The sequence below is a fragment of the Musca autumnalis genome, unplaced genomic scaffold (genome assembly GCF_047663935.1).
Source record: "Musca autumnalis isolate F117 unplaced genomic scaffold, ASM4766393v1 scaffold_2, whole genome shotgun sequence".
NCBI lineage: Eukaryota > Metazoa > Arthropoda > Insecta > Diptera > Muscidae > Musca > Musca autumnalis.
The window spans coordinates 187,848,859-187,869,953 of NW_027411755.1; the positions used below are offsets into that span (position 1 = coordinate 187,848,859).

The following is a 21,095-nucleotide window of genomic DNA, read 5'->3' on the forward strand; positions in this document are numbered from 1 at the left end:
ACATTTTTCAAATCTGTTGGTATCCAATAGCAGCGAAGACGACGAAGATACCACAGTCCCAATCCCAGAAGATGGTATTGAATGTATACCGCCCAGCCAAGATGAGGTAAAGACAGCAATAAATCGGCTGAAGAATAATAAGGCAGCAGGGGCCGATGGCTTACCAGCCGAGCTGTTCAAAACCGGAGGCGACACGCTGATAAGGTGTATTCATCAGCTAGTTAGCACCATCTGGCAGGAAGAACGAGTACCCGACGATTGGAACCTGAGTATCCTGTGCCCCGTCCACAAGAAGGGAGATAAGACTGTATGCTCTAACTATAGAGGCATAAGTCTACCTACAAGATCGTGTCAGGGATATTGTGCGAACGACTAAAGCCAATGGTCAACGAGATTATTGGACCATACCAATGCGGCTTTAGACCTGGCAAGTCCACCATTGACCAGATATTTACCCTGCGGCAAATCCTGGAGAAGACCCAAGAGATGCAGATCGACACCGACCACCTTTTTGTCGATTATAAAGCAGCCTTCGACAGTCCGCTGCGTTCAAAGGTATTCCAAGCCATGTCTGAATTTGGTATTCCCGCAAAGCTCATCCGGCTTTGTAAAATGACTTTAACTGACACGAGGTCCTCAGTTAAAATAGGAAAGAACCTCTCCGAAGAGTTTGGTACCAAAAGAGGTTTCAGACAAGGAGACAGCCTTTCGTGTGACCTCTTCAACATCCTGCTAGAAAAGGTTATACGAGAGGCAAACGTCAAAAGAAGTGGCACAATCTACACCAATAGTCACATGTTACTTGCTTATGCTGATGATATAGACATCATGGGTCGATCAGTAAAAGAAGTAACTGATACCTTTATAAAGGTCGAAGGAGAATCTGCTAAAGTGGGTCTGGCGGTAAACGGTGAGAAGACCAAGTTGATGGTGTCGACGCGCAATGCGTCCATTGAGCTCGGACCGACTGTGGAAGTTGGTTCCTATAATATTGAGGTAGTAAAAGACTTCGTCTACCTCGGCACCTCCGTCAACACAACAAACGACATCAGTTGTGAAATAAAAAGAAGAATTGTATTGGCCAACAGATGCTACTTTGGATTAAGTAAGCAGTTTAAAAACAAAGCCACATCTCGTCAAACAAAAATAACGCTCTACAAAACACTGATACTACCCGTGCTGATGTATGGCTCCGAAGCCTGGGTACTTGCGCAAGCAGACATGGCAGTGCTTGGTGTGTTTGAGAGAAAAATTCTTCGAAAGATCTACGGACCAATCTGCGTTGACGGTGAATATCGACGTCGCATGAACCACGAGCTGTATCTGCTATACAACGACATCAATATTGTTAAACGTATCGAGATGCAGCGATTGCGTTGGCTAGGCCATATCATAAGAATGAGCGATGATGAACCCGCTAAAAAGGCGTATGAATACATGCCACATGGCTGTGCACGCAGAATTGGCAGGCCAAGGAATAGATGGCGCAAACAAGTGGATGATGAGATGACAAGGCGCGGTATTCCAGAGTGCAAAGCAACAAATAGAGAGGAATGGAGATCTCTTCTTAGTTCGGCCTATAGAACAAATGTTCTGTAATGGGCCAGCTAAGTAAGTAAGTAGGCAGATAGGGCTTATCTTCGAACATAAACTTAGTTTGCACAAAATATTACAAAGAACAAATTGTGGACCGAATCGGCAGATCCGTTGGAGAGTTATCTTGCGCTCCAACCACTACACACGGTGTCATAGGTCTCAGGAAGTATGGACTTGCCCCTGATGAAGATTATACCGTTATATGGGGGGGGCAGTGGTTGCAAGTTGCTACAACAAAAATCAAAGCGATTCTTGAACAGGCCCTAAACTGAACTTTACGGAAATTTTGTGTGGAAGTACCCGAAGGGGTAGGCCGATTGAGTCTCGTCATTGTCAGTGAACTATAAGTATTTATACCAAAATTCATCTGACAACGCCAACTCCTTTTATATGTGGCCACCGTTTATTTGAACTCGCGACATAGTACAGCGTTTTTTTGAGGTTATGCGCCATTATCTCGGGAACTATGGACTTGCCCTCGAAAAAAATTACAATGACGTAACGGGGGCCGCACGAACATCCTGTTACAAAAATTTTCATAACGATTCGTGAGGTGTCACTAAACTGCACTTATTTCAAATTTTGTGTAGGAGGTACCTGAAGGAGTGGACCGATATAATCCATATTCGAATCTGATGTATGCCTAGAGGTAGTATTACCATATGCAAAGTTTGGATCAATTCGGTTACTCCCTTCGAGAGTTATCGTGCGAACAAATTTTGCAACAATTTTTAAACATTTGTGGGGGAAGTACCTGATGGAGTGGACCTATATGGCCCTTCTCCGAATTTAAATCAAATCTGGACAAAATATTTCGATTCCCAACATTTGAAGCGAATCGATTGATCCGTTCGAGAGTTATCGTGCGCACCAGACAGACGGACGGACATTGCTAGATCTACTCAAAATTGTCTGAATCGGATATCGTACAAACATACTTGGGGTCTAAAATCAGGGTTATCTTAGGCTTTAGTCAGTTTAGTTTGGCGTCGTCTCAGGAAATATGGACTTGTCCAAAAAAAAAAAAAAATGGCACCGTAGTAAAAAGGGCCGCAAGCCGAACACTTTTCCCAAAGGTGTGGACAGATATAGTCCATATTCGAACCTGGAAGTACTATTTCGACATCGCTAGTTTGGAACAGTTCGGTTAGTCCCTTCTGGAACTATCGTGCGAATAATCTTAACGAAAATTTTTGAATATTTGTGGGGTTAATTAACGTAAGGGCTAGACCGATATGGTCCATCTTCAAACTTATACTAAGTTTGGACAAAATTTACAAGATCAAAAATTTGAACAAAATAGGTTGATTTTTCGAGAGTTATCGTGCGCAACAGCCAGCCAGACAGACGGACAAGGGTAAATCGACTCCAAATTGTCTAAAATGGATTTCGTCCAAACATACTTTGGGTCTAAAATCATTATTTCAATAATATGGTTGGCCTAAATGTTGATGTATAAACATATTTTTTTGAAATAGTTTTCGGTGATTTTTATCGAATCTACCAACAATAAAAAAGACCAATATTTCGAGGAACTATTACATTACTTACTTCTTCACATGTGTAATTTGACACTTATATCACGATATGTGAAGAATGGCGAATCCTATTGAAAAGTCCTAAAGATCATTCTTGTAGAATTTTTTTAAGCCTACAACTGTTACCTTAGTCGATTTCTGGTCGGTCTTACCGTTTTTGAGTAAAATCAAAAAACTGAATAAGGCCACCAAAAACTACCTTTGACCCTGAATAACTTCGTTTGTACACGTAGGATCGATGGGGACTTTTAGGACGTTACTTCTAGTGGCAAATCCTAGATTTTCACAAAAATGCAGCTTTGTAGGAATTATTGCTATTTCCCCCTTATACGCATGTCTATTTTGACTGGACTAAAATTGTCTGAAATGGATTTAGTCCAAACATGCTTGGCGTCTTAAACCATTATTTCGATGAGACACATTTTGCCCGTATGAATTATATGTACCCTCGTTAGCATAAATTCTGAGGGTATAACAAGTAAAAAAGTATCAGTCGGCTTTGCCGACAGAGATATACCCTCAGCCTGTGTATATTGAAACAATTTTTTTTCCAAAAAACGCATGTATTTAGGGAGTTTTAAGAATTTTGGGCGTTTGAACTGACAAAAATGTTGATTAGGATTTAATATCAAAAGTTTTGCGGAGGAGATACTAAAAATAATGGATCTCCAGCCACTATATATGGTACCATAGGGGTTTTTTAGAACTTCAGGGATGTTTGCTCAAGAAGTATGAACTTGCCCCTGAAACAACTTTTACCATCGCAATTGAGGCAGCAAATGCAAGTTGCTTCAACAAAAATCAAAGTGATTCGAAAGCAGGTCTTAAAGTGAACATGTATCCGAAATTTTGAGTGGGAGGTACCGGATGGAGTGGACAAATATAGTCCATATTTGAACCTGATCTATATCTGGTAGATATATTAGGATGTGTAAAGTATGATGGGTGTGAAGATAAAATCGATTTTGAAAAACCACCACCACTACCACAACCACACTTAGCCAAGACACATTCTCACACATTTTATTACAGTTTGAGAACAACTTGCTAAAAACGATTTTGACAAAATCGTTTTTGAGGATTATAGATATTGTCAAAATCGTTTTTGAAGTATACGTATATGTTTCAGAATATTGCTCAGGATCTAGAAAAGATGTGCAAACACGAAAAGTAGTGTTGGACAGCTGAATTTGTCCACTTTCCTCAAATTAAACTGGTTCATATTGCTTAATTGTGAAAATTTTGAAATATCGACGTATGACCAAATATCTTCATATATTGGATGGACCCATTGAGGGGCCTCCTAGGCGAAATCTGTGGGGGGTAGGAATATTTGGCGTATGCAGCTATTTAGAGGATTGGGTCGGCTACTAGAAAGTGCTGATAGCTAATCATTTGATTGTAGAAAGTTAAACAAAATCGACCGATTATGAAATGCCTTCATATATGGGATGGACCCATTGAGGGGCCTCCTAGGCGAAATCTGTGGGGGGTATGAATATTTGGCGTATGCAGCTATTTAGAGGATTGGGTCGGCTACTAGAAAGTGCTGATAGCTAATCATTTGATTGTAGAAAGTTAAACAAAATCGACCGATTATGAAAGTCCTTCATATATGGGATGGACCCCTTGAGGGGCCTCCTAGGCGAAATCTGTGGGGGGTAGGAATATTTGGCGTATTCAGCTATTTAGAGCATTAGGTTGGCTACCAGAAAGTGCTGATAGCTAATCATTTGATTGTAGAAAGTTAAACAAAATCGACCGATTACGAAATGCCTTCATATATGGGATGGACCCATTGAGGGGCCTCCTAGGCGAAATCTGTGGGGGGTAGGAATATTTGGCGTATGCAGCCATTTAGAGGATTGGGTCGGCTACTAGAAAGTGCTGATAGCTAATCATTTGATTGTAGAAAGTTAAACAAAATCGACCGATTATGAAAGTCCTTCATATATGGGATGGACCCATTGAGGGGCCTCCTAGGCGAAATCTGTGGGGGGTAGAAATGTTTGGCGTATGCAGCTATTTAGAGGATTGGGTCGGCTACTAGAAAGTGCTGATAGCTAATCATTTGATTGTAGAAAGTTAAACAAAATCGACCGATTATGAAATGCCTTCATATATGGGATGGACCCATTGAGGGGCCTCCTAGGCGAAATCTGTGGGGGGTAGGAATATTTGGCGTATGCAGCTATTTAGAGGATTGGGTCGGCTACTAGAAAGTGCTGATAGCTAATCATTTGATTGTAGAAAGTTAAACAAAATCGACCGATTATGAAATGCCTTCATATATGGGATGGACCCATTGAGGGGCCTCCTAGGCGAAATCTGTGGGGGGTAGGAATATTTGGCGTATGCAGCTATTTAGAGGATTGAGTCGGCTACTAGAAAGTGCTGATAGCTAATCATTTGATTGTAGAAAGTTAAACAAAATCGACCTATTATGAAATGCCTTCATATATGCATACGCCAAATATTCCTACCCCCCACATTTAGAGCATTAGGTTGGCTACCAGATAGTGCTGATAACTAATAATTTGATTGTAGAAAGTTAAACAAAATCGACCGATTACGAAATGCCTTCATATATGGGATGGACCCATTGAGGGGCCTCCTAGGCGAAATCTGTGGGGGGTAGAAATATTTGGCGTATGCAGCCATTTAGAGGATTGGGTCGGCTACTAGAAAGTGCTGATAGCTAATCATTTGATTGTAGAAAGTTAAACAAAATCGACCTATTATGAAATGCCTTCATATATGCATACGCCAAATATTCCTACCCCCCACATTTAGAGCATTAGGTTGGCTACCAGATAGTGCTGATAACTAATAATTTGATTGTAGAAAGTTAAACAAAATCGACCGATTACGAAATGCCTTCATATATGGGATGGACCCATTGAGGGGCCTCCTAGGCGAAATCTGTGGGGGGTAGGAATATTTGGCGTATGCAGCCATTTAGAGGATTGGGTCGGCTACTAGAAAGTGCTGATAGCTAATCATTTGATTGTAGAAAGTTAAACAAAATCGACCGATTATGAAAGTCCTTCATATATGGGATGGACCCATTGAGGGGCCTCCTAGGCGAAATCTGTGGGGGGTAGAAATATTTGGCGTATGCAGCTATTTAGAGGATTGGGTCGGCTACTAGAAAGTGCTGATAGCTAATCATTTGATTGTAGAAAGTTAAACAAAATCGACCGATTATGAAATGCCTTCATATATGGGATGGACCCATTGAGGGGCCTCCTAGGCGAAATCTGTGGGGGGTAGGAATATTTGGCGTATGCAGCTATTTAGAGGATTGGGTCGGCTACTAGAAAGTGCTGATAGCTAATCATTTGATTGTAGAAAGTTAAACAAAATCGACCGATTATGAAATGCCTTCATATATGGGATGGACCCATTGAGGGGCCTCCTAGGCGAAATCTGTGGGGGGTAGGAATATTTGGCGTATGCAGCTATTTAGAGGATTGGGTCGGCTACTAGAAAGTGCTGATAGCTAATCATTTGATTGTAGAAAGTTAAACAAAATCGACCGATTATGAAAGTCCTTCATATATGGGATGGACCCATTGAGGGGCCTCCTAGGCGAAATCTGTGGGGGGTAGGAATATTTGGCGTACGCAGCTATTTAGAGGATTGGGTCGGCTACTAGAAAGTGCTGATAGCTAATCATTTGATTGTAGAAAGTTAAACAAAATCGACCGATTACGAAAGTCCTTCATATATGGGATGGACCCCTAGGCGAAATCTGTGGGGGGTAGGAATATTTGGCGTATGCAGCTATTTAGAGGATTGGGTCGGCTACTAGAAAGTGCTGATAGCTAATCATTTGATTGTAGGAAGTTAAACAAAATCGACCGATTATGAAAGTCCTTCATATATGGGATGGACCCATTGAGGGGCCTCCTAGGCGAAATCTGTGGGGGGTAGGAATATTTGGCGTATGCAGCTATTTAGAGCATTAGGTTGGCTAAAATTGGCAAAAATCAAAGCGATTCGAGAGATGGCCCTATACTGAACTTTTCCGAAATTTTGTGTGGGAGGTACCCGAAGGAGTGGACCTATTGAGACCATATTGGAACCTCACATTACTCTGGTAGAAAGTTTACGCTATACAAAGTATGGACCAATTCGGCCACTCTCTTCAAGAGTTATCGTACGCACAATTTTTCCGAACATTTTTGAACTTTTGTGGGGGAGGTACCTGAAGGAGTGGACCGATATGGTTTATCTTCGAACTTAAACTATGTTTGGACAAAATATTACTAAGGCCAAACTTTGGACCGAATCGGCAGACCTGTTCGAGAGTTATTTTGCCCTCCAACCTCCTCACACGGTGTCATAGGGGTTTTTTGCAACTTTCAGGCTATTTTCTCAGGAAGTATGGACTTGCCCCTGATGAAACTTATACCGTCGTATGGAGGGCAGTGAATACAAGTTGCTAAAGCAAAAATCAAAGCGATTCGAGAGATGTTCCTAAACTGAACTTTTCCAAAATTTTGTGTGGGAGGTACCCGACGGTGTGGACCGATTGAGTCCATATTAAAACCTGATCTAAGTCTGGTACACGCTCCACAATGGGCAAAGTATGGACCAAATCGGTTACACCCTTCAAGAGTTATCGTGCGTACAAATTTTCCGAACATTTTCGAACTTTTGTGGGGGAGGTACCGGAAGGAGTGGACCGATATAGCTCATCTTCGAACTTAAACTAAGTTTGGACAAAATATTACGAAAGCCAAAATTTGAACCGAATCGGGTTATCCCTTCGAGAGTTATCGTGCGCTCCAGCCAGCCAGACAGACAGACAGACGGACGGACATTGCTCAATCGACTCCAAATTGTCTGAAACACATTTCGTCCAAACATACTTGGGGTCTAAAACCATTATTTCGATGAGCCACATTTTGCCCGTATGAAAGTGTATATACCCTTCATAGCCTAAAGGCTGAGGGTATAAAAATAGTGATTGGAGTTCTATGGAGCAATTGTTGTTGTAAATTTGATTTAGAAAAACTAAATGCTAAATAAAAATTTACGTTACAATTCCAATTCCAAAATTAACAGAAATTCATCTAAATTATACTTAAATCTACCAGTTACTTTCGTAACAATATTATGGATAGTTTTCATGGTTATTAGTACGGGAGTATAACCTGTCTAATACTTATTATAGAATATTTTCATTACAGACCATCATTCCTAAATTTCAAAAGCAATTTTTCAATTCCTAAACTAGAATCCTCCTTGATTTCAATAAAACAAATAACACCTTTCTTCTTCCAAAACTTTATTTCTTTATTACTTCTTCAATAAATTGACGGATAGTAAAAACATTCGTGAATGCTGATGTTCTCCCCACTTCTCCACATTTATAACCAAATGAAATAACTCCACATAATTCACCCAAATGTACAGCTGGTCCACCCGAATCTCCCAAACAATGTCCTTTGGCTTCAAATCCTGAACCACAAAACATATTTTTCTCCACAAAGCTGCCATACTCTTCTTTGCACATGGCCTTAGATGATACTGGCATCAACACCGTCCTCAATTCCTCAGACATTGGTCCCGTATCGTTAGTTTGGCCCCAACCAGATACTTGTATCAAATCACCTTTACGCAATTGATGAGAACAAAGAGGAATAGATTTAATATTCATTCCAAGCATTGGTTCATCCAATTTAATTACAGCCACATCAGAGTGCATTGTCTCCGCATGGTATTCAGGATGTAATGTGATGTGATCAATGTAACGTTCTTCTCCTTCATCATCCGTGTTGCTAACACCTCCAATTACCACAACACCATCACCTTTACCGCTGGGAAAACAATGCGCTGCAGTTACTACATATTTGGGACTTATCAAAGTTCCACCGCAAAATAAATTCCAATAGCTGGCGTAACGGAACTGTACCACATATGGTACTGTACCAATGGTGGTGATACTGCCACCTGAAATTCGAGTTTGTTGATCGCGAGTTGTATTAGAAGAAATCGAAGAGGTAACAGATATCAACACAAGCCGTAGTAAAATGTTAAACGTTTTGGAAAACATTGTGTGAATTTTTGAAATGATTATAGAAAAATTCAACATTAAAATTTGAAATAACAAAAAAAAAACGAAATATTTTTCGGGAGAGGCTTATTATTATGTTATTTAAAGAAAACATTTGTATAAATACGGTAGATATATTTATATACTTTAGAGGAAAAAAAAAACAAAACAAAACATGTTTTTGGTATATTTTTGTTTATTCGTAAGTAATTTTTATACCCTCAGTATTTATGCTAACGAGGGTATATGGTAAAAACCAAAAATGTTTTACAATCGATGAATCCCAGTTTCACCCATTCAGAATTCGCGAACTGTTAACATACTCTATATAGTACGCCTGAAATTGTTTAAAATGAAGTGTTTTAGGAGGGGTCCCATAATGTCGACCATTTAAAATAATTTACGTGGAACCTGTGCTGGCATCAATGTAGAAAAATGGGTTGAAGCCAACAAGTTTCTGTATGTTCCCTTTCTATTTCTGGCTTAACCCTACATTTTATAGACTTATGCCCAAAAAAAGAGTCACAGAATACACCATGGGCAACATGATACTAGTGAATGACTTTTCGATATATCCACTGCATCCACCAAAAATTGATGCTAGCATTTTGAAGCCGGAATTTCAGGGTTTTTTGAATTTCTTTAATAATCCGGGCTCGCAATAAGATAATATTAAAAACTCATAACCCCACTCCTTCCGGTACCTCCCCCACAAAAGTTCAAAAATGTTCGGAAAATTGTGCCCACGATAACTCTTGAAGCCACGGACCGATTTGGTCCATACTTTACGCATCCTAATATATCTACCAGATATAGATCAGGTTTGAATATGGACTATATTTGTCCATTCCTTCGGCTACCTCCCACAAAATAATTTCGGATAAGTTTAATTTAAGAACTGCTCTTGACTAACTTTGATTTCTGTTGAAGCAACTTGCAATCGCTGTCTCAATTACAACGGTAAAATTTTTTTTAGTGGCAAGTCCATACTTCTTGGAAAAACAGCCCGAAAGTTTTGTCCAAACTTAGTTTAAGTTCTAAAATGGCCCACATCGGTCCTCTCCTTAGGATACCTCCCCCACAAAAGTTCAAGTGCATTTTAGCGTCTGTTCGGAGTCATTTGGAAATTTATACCGATGAGCTATATTATGTTTTTCGTGGACAGTTCCATGCTTGCTGGCATACCGGTCCAACAGGTGTACGATAACCCACTAAAATGACTAGTGGGCGCGATATCTATCGAAAAGGTATTACTCCCAAAATAAGATCCACTTCCGTAATGCACTATGTCGGTCCATTCCCTCCTCCGCAAAATTTTTGAACTTTAATCCTAATCCACATTTTTGTCGGCAAGTTCAAATGTCCAAAAAGTGCCACAAATTTCTGAAAAGACCCTAAATACATTAGACCCCAACTATGTTTGGACGAAATGTGTTTCAGACAATTTGGAGCCGATTTAGCAATGTCCGTCTGTTTGTCTGGCTGGCTCGTGCGCACGATAAATCGGATGAGCCGATTTGGTCCAAAAATTGGGTATCGTAATATTTTGTCCAAACTTAGTTTAAGTTCGAAGATATCGGTCTACTCCTTCAGGTACCTCCCCCACAAAAGTTCGAAATTGTTCGGAAAATTTGTGCGCACGATAACTCTTGAAGGGAGTAGCCGATTTGGTCCACACTTTACACATCGTGAAATGTGTACCAGACTTAGATAATATTTCAATATGTACTCAATCGGTCCACTTCATCGGGTACCTCCCACACAAAATTTTGGATAAGTTCAGTTTAGGGCCTGCTCTCGAATCGCTTTGATTTTTCTTGTAGCAACTTATATTCACTGCCCTCATACGACGGTACGTCATCGCGGGCAAGTCCATACTTCCTGAGAAAGTAGTCAGAAAGGTACAAAAAAGCGTTATGACACCGTGTGGTACCTCCCCCCACAAAAGTTCAAAAATGTTCGGAACAATTGTGCATACGATAGCTATTGATGGAAGTGACAGATTTGGTTCATACTTTACACATCCTAATATATCTACCAGGTATACGTCAGGTTCGAATATGGACTATATTTGTCCACTCCGTCGGGTACCTCCCACACACATTTTGGATAAATTCACTTTAAGACCTGCTCTCGGATGACTTTTTTTGTTTGAAGCAACTTGCTTTCCCTGCCTAAATTACGACAGTAAAAGTTTTCTCAAGGGCAAGTCCATACTTCTTAAGAAAAAAGCCCTATGACACCATATGTAGTGACTGGAGAGCTCGCAATCCCCGCAAATTTTTGCGCTTTTATCCTATCCATATTGTTTTGAAAACCCCCCCTAGATACGTAAGTTTTTTTATACCCTCCACCATATGGAGGGTATAATTAAATTTGTCATTACGTTTGTAACACATCGAAATATTCGTCGGAGACCCTATAAAGTATATATATTATTGATCAGCATAAAATTCTATGTCGATTTGACCATGTCCGTCTGTCCGTCCGTCAGTCCGTCCGTCTGTCTGTTGAAATCAAGATACAGCTCGCAATTTTAAAGATAGAGAGTCAAAATTTGGTACAGAAGTTTTTATTACTTGCAGGATGGTTGGTATTGAAAATGGGATATATCGGTCCACGTTTTGTTATAGCCCCCATAGAACGGTACCTCCCGATTTTCGGTATTTTTAAGGTTTTAGCTTCATTATCCTACCAAAATGGCTGAAATTTGGTACGTAGTCTTCTTTAGGGGTATAAAACATTCCCCCAGAATTTTGTCGGTATCGGTCCACACCTTCATATATACCCCATAGAACGGTACCTCTCGATTTTCTGTATTTTTAGGGTTTTAGCTTCATTATCCCACCAAAATGGCTGAAATTTGGTACGTAGTCTTCTTTAGGGGTATAAAACTTTCCCCCAGAATTTTGTCGGTATCGGTCCACACCTTCATATAGCCCCCATAGAACGGTACCTCCCGATTTTCGGTATTTTTAGGGTTTTAGCTTCGTTATCCTACCAAAAAGGCTGAAATTTGGTACGTAGTCTTCTTTAGGGGTATAAAACTTTCCCCCAGAATTTTGTCGGTATCGGTCCACACCTTCATATAGCCCCCATACAACGGTACCTCCCGATTTTCGGTATTTTTTAAGTTTTAGCTTCATTATCCTACCAAAATAGCTGAAATTTGGTACGTAGTCTTCTTTAAGGGTATAAAACTTTCCCCCAGAATTTTGTGGGTATCGGTCTACACCTTCATATAGCCCCCATAGAACGGTTCCTCCCGATTTTCGGTATTTTTAAGGGTTTAGCTTCATTATCCTACCAAAAAGGCTGAAATTTGGTACGTAGTCCTCTTTAGGGGTATAAAACTTTCCCCCAGAATTTTGTCTGTATCGGTCCACACCTTCATATAGTCCTCATAGAACGGTACCTCCCGACTTTCGGTATTTTTTAAGTTTTAGCTTCATTATCCTACCAAAATGGCTGAAATTTGGTTCGTAGTCTGTTTTAGGGGCATAAAACTTTCCCCCATAATTTTGGCGGTATCGGTCCACGCCTGCATATAGCCCCCATAGAACAGTACCTCCGATTCTCGGTATTTTGAAGGTTTTAGATTCATTATCACAACGAAATGGCTGAAATTTGGTACTTAGTCTACGTTGGTGGTATAAAACTTCCCCCCAGAACTTTGTCGGCATCGGTCCATGCCTTCATATAGCCCCCATAGAACAGTACCTCTCGATTTTCGGTATTTTGAACGTTGTGGTCTCAATATTCCACCGAAATGGCTGAAATTTGGTATTTAGACTTCGTTGGGGTACTCGAAAGTCCCCTTTAAATTTGTCGGTATAGGTCCACGCCTTCATACAGCCCCCATGGAAAGGCACCTCCCGATTTTTCGTATTTGAAGGTTGTGTCTTCAATATTCCACCAAAATTGCTGAAATTTGGTATTTAGTCTTCAATGTGATATAAAACTGTTCGCCAGAAATATGTCTGTACAGGTCCACGCTTTCATAATGACCCATTTCTGACTAAAATTCGTCGGTATAGGTCCACATTTCGATATAGCCCCCATAGAACGGTACCTATCGATTTTAGTAATACTGATAATTGTGACGTCAATATCCAACCGAAATGGCTGAAATTCCTTATTTCGTCTTCCAAGAGTTATAAAATATTCCAGAAGAGTATTACCAGTATAGGTCCACGTCTTCCTAAATCCCCATAGAAGCGTACTTCTTGATTTTCGGTGTTTTTTAAGTTTAACCACACAATTAGTCACAATTTGGTACTTAGTCTTCTTTGAGCCTAAAAACTTTCCGTCAGAAATTTGTCGGTATAGATCGACGTTTTGAAATAGCCCCTATAGAATGGTGCCTCACATTGTTTTACTGAAATTTAGTATTAAATCTTCTTCATACACGAAAAGAAACTAATTATTTAATTTTACTTCAATACAACTTGTGGTGGAGGGTATAACAAGTTCGGCCCGGCCGAACTTAACTTACTTGTTTTTGGAAAAAAATATTTCAATCCACACTGGCTGAGGGTATATCTCTGTCGGCAATGTCGACTGATTCTTTTTTACTTGTTTACTTGTTCCCTTTGGAAAAGGCTTTTGTCTTCTTTCCTTTCCTCCTCCAATGAATTTGTCGTGTGCTACGAGTTATTACAAATTGATAAGGAACCTGCCGCATTCTTCACTCAGGATCATACTATGGCGTCCTTGGTGGAGGTCTCTGGTATCCAATTATAAATTTTTCGGCTGTTTGAATGGTGTGGATAATACTTTGCCAATTACCTGATACGTTATCTAAATGAAGAGTGTGGCCATATATTGTTATTGCTGCCTTCCGATGTCCAATTTCCGTGCTGAGCTTGTTCGTATCTTCCTGCAACAAAACAAGGTAGTGATAAGAGTCAATGTTTGTTTCTCGGATCGATCATACATCCAGGTTTCTTGTTTTTACCCTTAGCCTTTAGGCTAACGAGGGTATATAACAAAAATTACAAATTTTCCTGAAAATTTGTGTGAACGATAACTGTCTAGGGTAGCAATCGATTTGGTTAAAAATTATGCACATTCTTCCTTACAGACATGTATCTGGTGGGAATATGGTCTATATCGGTCAACCTCTTCGCGTACCTTACACACAAAATTCATCCTCACTTATTTTAACGTAAATTATTATTTCGTGTTCTCTATGAATCAGAAGTTATTTACTAAAAATTTTTGGTATATGTCAATGATTTGGAATAGCTCCATATTACGGTATCTACACAAAAGTCCACTAGACCATATGTCTACGGTGTAAATAGAGCCTTCCACAAGCCCAAAACTGCCTGAATGATTTGGATGTTATATGGCAAAATATAAAAAAACTTCAAAATCGGGAGGTTCGATTTTCACCGTAGACATATAGTCTAGTGGACTTTTTTGCTCAGTACAACCCCAGGAATCAGAAACGCGTATTTTGAAGAAAACTCGAGACACAAAAGCAATATATTTATATATTATATACGGCATATTTATTGTTATTGCTTTTTTTTTTTTGGTCAGAGGCTGAAGGTACATATCCGTCAGAACAGCTGACTGAATTACTTTCTTATTTGTTATACCCCACACCACTACTTACTTACTTACTTAGATGGCTTTTATACTAAACAGAACGTCTTGTTCCATAAGCCGAACTAAGAATAGATTTCCAAACGCACCGATCTTTTGCCTTACTTCTCCAATTTTGGACGCCATGTTTTCTTCAACTTGGCCTTTCCATCGGAGTTTTGGCCTTCCCTTGGGGCGTATACCGTAAAGTGGCTCGTATTCAAATGCCTTTTTGGCGGGGGCATCTTTATCCATCCTGCTGACATGGCCAAACCAACGCAATCGTTGTAGTTCGATACGTTTTACTATATCGATGTCGGTCGGCTGGTAAAACTCGTGGTTCATACGACGTCGGTATTCACCTTCAAAGCATATTAGTCCATAAATCTTTCGAAGAATTTTTCTCTCAAACACACCAAGTTCAGCCTCATCTGCTTTCGTAAGTACCCATGCTTCAGATCCATACAAAAGAACGGGTAGTATCAGTGTCCGGTAGAGTGTAAGTTTTGTTTTTTGCGTAGAGGTGGTTTTGCTTTTAAACTGTTTATTTAGACCAAAGTAGCATCTGTTGGCCAATATTATTCTTCTCTTTATTTCAAGGCTTATATTGTTGGTTTTATTTATGGCGGTGCCGAGGTAGATAAAGTCATTTACTATCTCAAATTTATAATTGGTCCGAGTCTACTAGACGACTTGCGTGTTGATAGCATAAACTTCGTCTTATCGCCGTTGACTGCCAGACCCACTTTGGCAGACTCTTTTTCAACTTTTGCAAAGGTGGCTGTTACGGCTCGCGCTGATCTACGTATTATGTCTATGTCATCTGCGTATGCAAGCAACATTACATCTTTATTGTATGTCGTGCTGTTTTTGTCTCTGGCCGTATATATATTCGCATCTCGTATGAGCTTTTCCAGTAGGATATTAAATAGGTCACACGATAGACTGTCACCTTGTCTGAAACCTCGTTTTGTGTTGAAAGGCTCGGAGAGGTTCTTTCCTATTTTAACCGCTGATCTTGTGTCAGCCAATGTCATCCTGCATAGTCGAATTAGTTTTGCAGGGATGCCAAACTCAGACATGGCTTGAAACACCTTTGCTCTAATTGGGCTGTCGAACGCGGCCTTATAGTCGACGAATAGGTGGTATGTGTCGATCTGTCTTTCGTGGGTCTTCTCCAATATTTGGCGCAGTGTGAAGATTTGGTCAATTGTCGACTTACCAGGTCTAAAAGCGGATTATTTCATTGACCATGGGTTTTAACCCTTCACACAGTATGCTCGACAACTCTTTATATGCGATGGGAAGGAGACTTATACCTCGGTAATTTGCACAAACCGTTTTGTCTCCTTTCTTGTGTACGGGACATAGTAGGCTGAGGTTCCAATCGTTGGGTATGCTTTCTTCCTGCCAAATTTCGCAAATTAGCTGATACATACTCCTTACCAGCATTTCGCCACCGGTCTTGAACAATTCGGCGGGAAGTCCATCAGCTCCTGCTGCCTTATTGTTTTTCAGCCGATTAATGGCTGTCGTAACCTCGCGTTGGCTATGTGGTAGACATTCAACATTGTCATTTACGATTGGTTCTGGGGTATCTTCATCCCCATCCATATTCGATACCAACAGCTGCATAAAGTGCTCCTTCCAGATCCTCAGTACGCTATCTGTATCAGTTACCAGATTCCCTTGGTCATGTTTGTATGAGAATGTGCCTGCACCATATCCTTCAGTCTGGTGTTTTATACTCTGGTAAAATTTTCGGACTTCATTCTGACTCCTGAACATCTCGAGTTTCTCACGCTCACGTTTTTCTTGCTCCTTCTTTTTTCTCCTGAAAATGCGCTTTTCCTCTCTCCTCTTCTCCCGATAAGTTTCTTTCGTTCTTCGTGTTGCTACGGAATGTAGTGTTGCTCTATATGCCGCGTTCTTTTGTTCTGTAGCTTTACGACACTCCTGATCGTACCATAAATTTTTAGGTGGAGGTTTTTGGTACCCAAGAATGGTTTTTGCGGCAGTCTGAAGGGAGTGGGCTATTCTTTGCCAACGTGCTTCTACATTATCGGGACAAGGAGTTCTGTTTTCCAGCATGCGAGTCAGTTGAGCGTAGTAGGCTTGTGCTGTCTGTTGTGTTTGCAGCTTCTCTAACACACTGGACGAGTGTCTTCCATCTATCACAACATGATCAATCTGATTTTTTGTTTTCCCATCCGGGGATATCCACGTAGCCTTATGTATGTCGAGGTGTGGGAATCTGGTGCTGCTCACTACCATGTTCTTTGCCGCTGCAAAATCAATCAGCCTCATTCCGTTGTCGGATGTTACCTCATGAAGACTGAATTTGCCGACCGTGGGACCGAATATATTTTCCCTTCCAATTTTAGCATTAAAATCTCCTAGAACAATCTTAATGTCGTGGCCAGGGCAGCGGTCATATACTCTCTCTAGGCGCTCGTAGAATATATCCTTGATCTGTTCGTATTTCTCTTCGGTCGGAGCATGGGCGCAGATGAGACTGATGTTAAAAAACTTTGCTTTTATACGGATTGTGGCAATTCTCTCATCAAACTGGATACAAGATTTTTAAGCCTCCGGTTTACCATAAATCCAACACCTAGCTCATGCTTCGTTTCATGGCAGCTATAATACATTGCGTAATCGTTTGTGATCTTTACGTCTGCCCGATTCCATCGCACTTCCTGCGTGAACTGCACCTACTCTGTAAAGAGTCCTGATATTCCAGGTGCAGATTCGCAGATCATGGTCCTTAATACGCTTGCGGGGGTCGTCAACTTTAGAGGGGTTTGTTCTTCTTCTTTTTCTTTGTTTTTTCATAGTAAGCTATTTTGACGGGGTGAGTTACTAGCCCAACCCAAGTTTTTATCGTTCTTATGGGTGAACGCGCGGCACATGTTAGCTCACTACCTTTAACGGGCGTTAAAGGCAGCTCCCCAGGTGACACCACGGGGAGGTCAGTGTCCACTTGAGATGAATGAGGGACCAAGATAAGTCCTGGGCTTTGCCATGTTAAAGCCGGTCAAGACCGTTCCTTGGTATCATTCATCCCCACACCACTATCTGGTCGCAATTTTGATCCGATCGTCACCAAATTTTCGGGTGTTGATGGGGGTCCCGGAGGGGAAGAGGCCTATTGGTGATATTTAAGAGTTGGAATGTGCCTCATCGTAATAATGGCTTTAGACCCCAAACAAGTTTGAACGAAATCCGTTTCAGACAATTTGGAGTCAATTTAGCAATGTTCGTCCGTCTGTCTGTTTGTCTGGCTGACTGGTGCGCACGATAACTTCGAACGGATGAACCGATTTGGTCAAAAATTTGACCTTCGTAATATTTTGTCTAAACTTAGCTTAAGTACGAAGATAATACATATCGCTCCACACCTTCAGGTACCTCACCACAAAAGTTCAAAAATGTTCGGAAAAAATTGTGTGCACGATAACTCTTAAAGGGAGTGCGCGATTTGGTCCATACTTTACATATCCTAATATATCTACCAGATCAGGTTTGAATATGGACAATATTTATTCACTCCTTCGGGTACCTCCCACACAAAATTTTAGATAATTTCACTTTACGACCTGCTCTCAAATCACTTTGGTTTTTGTTGCAGCAACTTGCATTCTCTGTATCCATTACGACGCTAAAGTTTTTTTTCGGAAGCTAGTCCATACTTCTTGAGAAAACAGCCTGAAAGTTGCAAAAGACCCTATGTCACCATATGTAGTGGCTGGAGATTTGGTCGATTTGGTCCAAAATTTGGCCTTCATCATATTTTGTCCAAAATTCCGGTACTTCCCCACAATATTTAAAAAATTTCGCTAAAATGGTATGCACGATATCTCTTAAACGGGTCAACCAATTTGGTCCAAACGTTGGTCTCCTAAAATGTCTCAACATTTAGTTTAACTACTAAAATGACCCATATCGTCCTCTCTTTAGGGTTCCTCCCTTACAAAAGTTCAACATTTGTGTCTAAGTGCAGTTAAGGGTGTGTTCGAAGATCCTTTGGAAATGTATACTGATGCTGTTCGTTGTGGTCATGTTTACAGCGATATTATGTTCTTCGTGGCCAAATCCATGCTTCCTGGTATACTGGTCTAAAAGTTATACGATTACCCACTAAAATGACTAGTGGGCGCGATACCTATAGAAAAATATGCATCCCAAAATAATATCCACTTCCGCAATGGACTATATCGGTCCATTCCTTCAAATACCCCCTCCGCAACACTTTTGAACTATAATCCTAATCCACATTTTTTCGGCAAGTTCAAATATCTAAAAAAAAAACTAAAAAGACCCTTAATACATACGATCTGTTCGTAGATGAAAGTTTCAATTCAAATTGTCTTAGCGTATATCTCTGTCGGCAATGTCGACTGATACTTTTTAATTGTTTTATTAGAATTGTACTGACGAGTATTTCAGCTTTAGTCGGATGCGTTTCAAACAATGAATATATTCTGAGCTTTAAAGGCCGTTTACATATAACAAGGTTAACCCAGTGGGTCTGGGTTTCAAATGTCATTTCCATTGTATATACTTCAAATAAATCCTCATAAAGAAGGTTAACCCTGCAAAAAACTATAATATAAACGCCGTATTAAAATGTTCCCAATTGCTTTACCAAAATTGGTAATATTCAATTTTTATTTTATATTTATGTCAGATATTTCCTTCTGTTGGAAATATTCCAAGGAGAGAGCTTGATAAATAAACTAAATTATCTGAGCTTTAAATTAATACAAAATGTGACATTTATTGAAAAATCTCAGAGTTATTGCAACATTCGCTTAGCTATAGCAATTTTAATATTTTAAAGTTCTTACTTAAATGGCAAATACCTTTGCTTCTATTTGGTGTACTAAAGGCATGTAAAATGCTATTCAAGAAGACCAGCAAAGCTTTCAATCAGTACCAAGTTGATAATTCACAGTGGTCAAATATAAAAGTAATAATTAATTAAGTTGGTTTAGTTCGCCTTAAGTTTATTGGTATAAAGACCAGAGTGTCTTATAACTTTAGTATCTGCCTAAAAGAAATGTTTACCAGGGGTAGTGTGGTAGGATATCACATATTCGGCCCCGTCCCGACTATAGCCTTGGCTCACTTGTTTATTAATAAATTTGACTAGACTTGCAGTCAAATTATTGTAAATATTTCATTATTATTTGAAATAAAGCAAATCATTACAGTGAACTAAAAAAACACGAAATACAAGCCTGCAGCCTCCATTTATTGGTGCATAAAAAGATGGTTCTTAATATCAACCATAATATGCAAATAATAATAATAATAATGAATAAAAAGATTTCATATTTTTTTTTTTTTTGCCAAATAATACTCAAAGTACATTTTCTACTTCCAGCTAAACACGTCCGCCAAGAATCCTACGAACAAAATATAAAAATGAAATTATGCCATTGCCATCATCATTACAATTTCTTTCTAGATAAAAACCCTTGGTATAGATAAATTGCTTTAGTAGCGAATTGAATATCAAATTGATATTATTCGGAATATTAAATTTTACTTTCAACGCAATAGAATTGGCAAATCTGCCTAAAGGCTAGTTGGTAATATTTAGAGTCTAACAAAAATGCTAATTTACATTTACATTGTAAAAAGTTACTTAATATGCGGACATTGTCGTTCTGCATTCACAATCAATATCGTTAATATAAATTACTTCATTATGTTCTATCTACGTTTTCAAATTATTAGAATAATATTTGAATAATTGGTTAAGATAAATCTTTTAGATGGAGGAATTAGCTTTGGTGTAGGTGTTTCAACTTATTTTTATTATTGTACGGTGTAACAACGATTAAGTATCAAACAGAGGGGAATGTTTCAAAATGCATATTCATGTGGTTCGCTGTTATTTGCAAAGAATTTTTATATCCAACACAATGAGTTTTAAAACGACTTGCATTTTAAGAAGTGGTCAAAACTTTACAATGCTTAAAATCGAACATTAAGTCCGTATCTACAGCACTTCACTTTTTAATATGCAAATCAGAACATTTTAAATTTAACTCAAGAACACCATTTGTAATTCGATACCTTCCGCTTGAAATTGGAAGGTTTTCATTTGTGCTTCAGAATTTTCAATTTGTAATTTGACGTTTTTAATTTTTAATTCATATTCTTCAATTCGAATAATTATATATGAAATTCCAAATTCGTTTGACATGTATAAAGGTATTACATGTAGTAAACGTCGTAATTTTTTAAAACGATGGCCTTAATTGACGGAAAATATATTTTAATGGGTGCCACCG

At 39.4% G+C, this 21,095-nt stretch overlaps 1 protein-coding gene across 1 annotated transcript; it reads right to left on the minus strand.

The window, feature by feature from the left end:
* Positions 1-8,430: 8,430 nt before the first annotated feature.
* Positions 8,431-9,198, minus strand: LOC141392474 (seminase-like). Its single transcript, XM_073965412.1, has one exon. It carries the CDS (start codon positions 9,196-9,198, stop codon positions 8,431-8,433), a length of 768 nt encoding a protein of 255 aa, XP_073821513.1.
* Positions 9,199-21,095: the final 11,897 nt, after the last annotated feature.

Excerpts from the sequence above, each read along its gene's own strand:
- LOC141392474 (XM_073965412.1), bottom strand. The coding sequence starts at position 9,198 with ATGTTTTCCAAAACGTTTAACATTTTACTACGGCTTGTGTTGATATCT.